The sequence below is a fragment of the Miscanthus floridulus genome, chromosome 10 (assembly GCF_019320115.1).
Source record: "Miscanthus floridulus cultivar M001 chromosome 10, ASM1932011v1, whole genome shotgun sequence".
NCBI classification, from domain to species: Eukaryota; Viridiplantae; Streptophyta; class Magnoliopsida; order Poales; family Poaceae; genus Miscanthus; species Miscanthus floridulus.
Genome location: NC_089589.1, coordinates 23,873,403 through 23,879,735, shown reverse-complemented (window position 1 = coordinate 23,879,735; position 6,333 = coordinate 23,873,403). Strand labels below are relative to the sequence as shown.

The 6,333-nt window shown below is 42.0% G+C and overlaps 1 protein-coding gene across 1 annotated transcript; it reads right to left on the bottom strand.

Annotated features, from left to right (window-relative positions):
* Positions 1-5,666: 5,666 nt before the first annotated feature.
* LOC136488219 (uncharacterized) lies at positions 5,667-6,086 on the bottom strand. The gene has a single exon (XM_066485225.1). The coding sequence runs from the start codon at positions 6,084-6,086 to the stop codon at positions 5,667-5,669; it is 420 nt and encodes a 139-aa protein (XP_066341322.1).
* Positions 6,087-6,333: the final 247 nt, after the last annotated feature.

Below are 6,333 nucleotides of genomic sequence, written 5' to 3'. Positions count from 1 at the left end.
TAATTATTGACTATGTAATCAAATATTAAGATGATGTTCACAAACACTATTATTTGATAATTATAGACCATTAATTCATTATCATAGAATTAAATAATCAAGACACAAATTTTTGTGTTATTTTAGAATATAAACTAACTGCATTATTTCTATTAATAAATAAAGAAAAGCAAACTAAGTGAACTCCCAATTCTAGCTCAGAAGTTAAGGCCGCGCACTCTGTACTCTGAGACCCGCGCTCGAATCCCAGGCGGGCCAAACTTTTTTGATTTTGCATTTATTATTTAGTAGTGCATTACAATGGGATAAAAGAAAAAATAAAACCATTCTAACCAAACTCCCTATCCAAACTCAGCGGTTAAGGCCGCGCACTCTCGACCTCGTGACCCGCGCTCGAATGTCAGGCGGGCCAAACTTTTTATATTTTTTACAAAAGGCTACGATGGCAGGCTCCAAACCGACACTGTATTTTTTATAATTTTTTACCTAAAGTTAGCGGAAGGGCCCTTCACTGTCGGTTTTTGTTTTAAAACCGGCAGTGATAGCTTCTATCACAATCAGTTGCTCAAACTGACACAGAAGGCCCAATTCACTGTCGGTTTTTAAACTAAAACCGACAGTGATGTGTAGATGCTCCTCACATGCCAACATTGCTCCCATGACCACAACCGTTGGAACACTACTCCCACCTACCTCGATAACTTTAGTTTAGAAATAAGAATGTACCACGACTGCTAACCCCTATAAAATGGCCCTCGGCCAGGAGCTAGCCTCTCCATGCATGTTGGTTTCAGCCAGGCCTTATTAGCCATAATACAATGTTTTCCTCTCACAACAAACCACATATATCGTTATGCATCGTAGTCCACCAAAATGGTGCACACATGAGGTACTAGAAGAATGCTACTGAAGATAGAGCAACGCCGAAGATTGGAATGCCACGAGGTTCACAGAGCCATCCGCTGTGGTGCCGAGCTGAATTCGATGTGCTCTGGACTGTACCAAGAAAAATGCCATGTACAGCAGAGGCATGGATTCATCAACGCCACCTTATCATCTCCAACGGGTATAGCTCGTAGACCACCTCGGTGCTGTTGTTTGCCCTAGTTGGTGCTAGAAGAATGCTACTGAGGTGGTTAAATTATAATGTGTTGATACACATTGATGGTAACAATGACTTGTATGCAAATAGGTCTTTGTTATTGTATATGGAATTTTAGTGTAAGGTCTTTGTTATCATATATGTGACTTATTTCTATTTTTTTGTAATTTTTTGATGTATTTCATTACTATCTAAATAAATATATCGTTGTTGTTAAAACTTTCCCACTGTAGTATCTAAATAAATATATCCTTTACATATATGCACCTTCACTGTCGGTTCTATTTAGAAACTGGCAGTGATAGTCACCTTCACTGTCGGTTCTATTTAAAAACCGGCAGTGATAGTAACTTTCACTGTCGGTTCTATTTAAAAACCAGCAGTGATGTCCATGCCCCCCTATATAAAACAAACTGCCGGCCACATACATCGATCCCACCCACCCACGAACTCTCTCAGTCTCATTTCTCACATTTCACTCTCACTTCTCAAGACATCCACTCTCTCTCTACGTGATTTGGTCATGGCTCCTGCATTTTCAACGATATTGATATGTTGGTTCTCCAATATTCTATCTATATTCATTTGATCTATATTTATATTTATGTTTCTTTGCATTCTACATTTATATATATTCTTATTCCTTGCACTCGATCTATATTTAATTATGTTGCCACATTTTACTTGGAAGAATTTTTTGTGCATATATTTTATGTTCATATTTTTTTTGCATTTTATCGATCAGGTGGTATGAACAACGGATCTCCCCCACCACAAGAACCAGGTTTCCACCCTGGTGATGAGTCATTCGCTCCAAATGTGGCCATTCCACGGTTCCCTATTCCAGCTATTGTATGAAATATTTTCCAACATCTTTTGTTTTTTTGATGCTAACAAATAACTGTAATTAGTTTAATATCATTATTGCATGCATATATATCGCAGACTATATCCCCAATAGATTGGCTGCGAACAGCACTTAGCTGGTTCTTTATCTCGGACATCGTCGAGAACACGGCATCTAATGCAAGTGGTCGGCTATGGACGTGTGAACTCAGTTTTTTCATCCTTGTGAGGGGTTCAAATCATCGAAACCATATCCACGGGACGGGAATACAGAGCCCGGACGTGATAAGCGCCCAATTAAGTGCCGTGCGTATTTGTTTAGAGGCACTTCGACGTATTTGCTATGATGTGCCTGATTTCTCGCACTTCAAGGCACTTGCTTTGAATGTTGATGATATCCCCATCCCGCAAGCAAGCGAATGGTTTGCGAGCTACAACCATGCAGATGTGGTAAAATGGTCACTTACACCTGAGTCATGGTTATTTGTTGTTTATTATTGTAATAACATTCTCTAATTTTTTTTCTTTTTCTTCACATGCAAATTGCGCTATAGGACCTTACCTATGCTGCATGTGGCTTGTGGGCCGTTCTAGACCAAGCTACAGAGCAACTCGGGTAGGATTGGGACTTCTGCAATGGAAACCTCGACCAACTCTCTATAGAAGGATGCCAGTACTGCATAAGGATTACTAACAGGGGCAGTGGTCGTTCAGTAGGTTACATCTATGGCCAACCATTCTTTCAGTATTGTGAGGCACGAGAGAGTGCACTCATACGGGCATTGGAGTTCATCGATACAAGTGGATACATAATCCGTGACATCAATTACCATATATGGCTACAGAGGCATGTTAGTGTGCATGGCCCGATCGATCCCGGCAGTGATTCCGATAGTAATTAATGTTTATTTAGCTAGGTTTTCAAGATCGTAGTTTAGTTGGGTTCTAATTTTAATATGTACGGGTTGGTGTGTTTAATTATTGTCATGCATGTAATTCGTGTAATATTCCGGTGTCGTATTTGTCTCAAAATTATTCTCAGGCTTGCACGTGCCACGTGTGAAGGAAACACCAAGTTTGGGATTTTCCGGAGATGGTTTGCTACTTTCTGAGGTTTAATTGAATTTCCACGCGACGACACCGTTTAATTATAGGTTGAACTGAGTCTACCCACGAAAAGATCCGGAATTGAGCTAATCTTTTACATAGGCTCTAATGTGCCCTAGGGATAAGAATTTTGTGGAGGTGGATGAAAAAATCTATTGGGTCCAAGATGAAATTCACCCTCTTTTGTCTCATTTCGCACAGAGAAAAATATAATATATAAAAAATGAACAGAAAAACCTAAGATCCTGTGTGGGGTCTTAATTTGGGTCTACATACTTGGCAAAAAAATTTCAAGCCATTTCGACATAGCGGAGTATACATGCTTCACAGAGGTACATGTGCCATTTCATCGAACCATGACTATACACGTAGGTTATCAAGGTTTCTATGGTTCATAGGCATTCCGGTGTTGTATTGGTCTCAAACTTTTTCTTAGGCTTGCATGTGCCACGTGTGAAGGAAACACCAAGTTTGGGATTTTCCGGAGATAGTTTGCTACTTTCTGAGGTTTAATTGAATTTCCGCGCGACGACAACGTTTAATTATAGGTTGAACTGAGTCTACCCACGAAAAGATTTAGAATGGTGCCAAACTTTTACATAGGCTCTAATGTGCCCTAGGGATAAGAATTTTATGGAGGTGGATGAAAAAATCTATTGGGTCCAAGATGAAATTCACCCTCTTTTGCCTCATTTAGCACAGAGAAAAATATAATAAATAAAAAAATGAACAGAAAAACCTAAGATCCTGTGTGGGGTCTTCATTTGGGTGTACATGCTTGCCAAAAAAAATTCAAGCCATTTCGACATAGGCGGAGTATACATGCTTCACAGAGGTACATGTGCCCTTTCATCGAACCATGACTATACACATAGGTTATCAAGGTTTTTGTGGTTCATAGGCATTCCGGTGTCGTATTGGTCTCAAACTTTTTCTTAGGCTTGCACGTGCCACGTGTGAAGGAAACAACAAGTTTGGGATTTTTCGGAGATGGTTTGCTACTTTCTGAGGTTTAATTGATTTTCCGCGCGACGAGACCGTTTAATTATAGGTTCAACTGAGTCTACCCATGAAAAGATCCGGAATGGTGCCAAACTTTTACACATGCTCTAATGTGCCCTAGGGATAAGAATTTTGTGGAGGTGGATGAAAAAATCTGTTGGGTCCAAGATGAAATTAACCCTCTTTTGTCTCATTCAGCACACAGAAAAATATAATTAAAAAAAATGATCAGAAAAACTTAAGATCTTGTGTGGGGTCTTAATTTGGGTGTACATATTAGCAAAAAAATTTCAAGCCATTTCGACATAGGCGGAGTATACATGCTTCACAGAGGTACATGTGCCCTTTCATCGAACCATGACTATACACATATGTTATCAATGTTTCTGTGGTTCATAGGCATTCCGGTGTCGTATTGGCCTCAAACTTTTTCTTAGGCATGCACGTGCCACGTGTGAAGGAAACAACAAGTTTAGGATTTTTCGGCGATGGTTTGCTACTTTCTGATGTTTAATTGAATTTCCGCGCGACGACACCGTTTAATTATAGGTTGAACTGAGTCTACCCACGAAAAGATCCGGAATGGTGCCAAACTTTTACACAGGCTCTAATGTGCCCTAGGGATAAGAATTTTGTGGAGGTGGATGAAAAAATCTATTGGGTCCAAGATGAAATTCACACTCTTTTGTCTCATTCAGCACACAGAAAAATATAGTTAATAAAAAATGATTAGAAAAACCTAAGATCCTGTGTGGGATCTTAATTTGGGTATACACGCTTGCCAAAAAAAATTCAAGCCATTTCGACATAGGAATACATATGCTTCTATTTATTCAGTATATAAAAGATTTTTTTTAATATATATAAACATCACTATCGGTTTATTTTGAAAACCGACAGTGATATATAAAAAAATTAAAATAAATTGTGCCAACCCTTGGGGTTTGAGCTCAGGTCTTGGGCTATAGAGTTCAGACACTTAACCGCTGCGCTAGTATATGATGTGTGCCATGGTTTATTTATTTTATCTTTTTGACCTTTAGACCGCTTAATAAATTATAAAATTAAACCAAAAAAATTGGGTCGCCCGGGATTCGAACACGGGTATCGGGGGCTAAGTTGCGGGGTCTTAACCATTGAGCCAGTAGGAGGTGTTTGAAAGAAGTGGAAAAGATAATTTACTTATGCTGTAACCACTACACGGAAATCACTGGCGGTTGAAAGAATGGCCCGGCAGTGATGTGATAGATGACAGACATGCTGCAACACGGTATTATCTAGAAGAGCAACAGTCCTGTTGGCCCCCTCGATCTCCGGTACGTAGCATATCATATACTACGGTCTTCGTGACAACGAGGTAAGCAAAACGAGGTCATACAAAATGCAACATCCAATATGTAAGCAAATAAAACGAGAGGTCATATGCAATGCAAAGTATCAACCCAAGGTGGTGATGATCAAACAAAGGATCCGACTACATGGTTTTTTTCAGCACCAGTAAATTATTACATCGACCTAAGGCATTGATTAATCACTAGTGCTACTAATTACTACCGGTGCTGCCGCATGCGTTGTCCCCCTGCTGCCGGTGCTCCTCTTCATGCTTCTTTTACTCAGCCCTGCGCTGGCGCCGCCGTTCCGCGTCCATCGCGAGACGTCGCTCAGTCTCCTCCTGGCAGCGGCGCTCCTCCTCCTTGGACATCTCGACGACACGCTTTAGGATGCTGTCGTCGGTCTCCTTCTGTGTGATGGCGCGGAGGTGCCGGTCCTCCTCCTCCTTCCGAGCCATCTCCAATGACTTGAAGAGGACCTCCTCCACCGGAAGAGGTTCCAGTTCCTCCTCCGATGCGGTCTCACGGTCTGGATCATCCTCGAGGTTCACCTCGAGGTCCGATTCGGACGACGGTGTTGGTGGAGGCGTCGGGGGGCTACGTGAGGACGATGGGTTCAGCTTCGCCCATGTTGTCTTCAAGCGGCGAGGCATTGTGTGTGGCGGCGGGTCGAGGCCGGGCCAGGGCGAGGTGTGCATGGGAAGGGCGGTGCTTCGCTTTCTTGACGCGCGGTGGTGTGGTGGCCGACTGTGTGCATGGGGGCCTGGCTTATATAGGCGTTGGTGGGTGGAACTGATCACGGTGCAATAACTCGCCCCTCAGAAGACGGAGCGCATGCCTGCATTGGGAACCGCCATTGAACCGCCATTGCGCTTGCGTTGGGAAGACTGAGCGTGCCTACGTTTGGGAACCGGCGCGAGCAACCGATGGACGGATAAACGCGGT

Excerpts from the sequence above, each read along its gene's own strand:
- LOC136488219 (XM_066485225.1), bottom strand. The coding sequence starts at position 6,086 with ATGCACACCTCGCCCTGGCCCGGCCTCGACCCGCCGCCACACACAATG.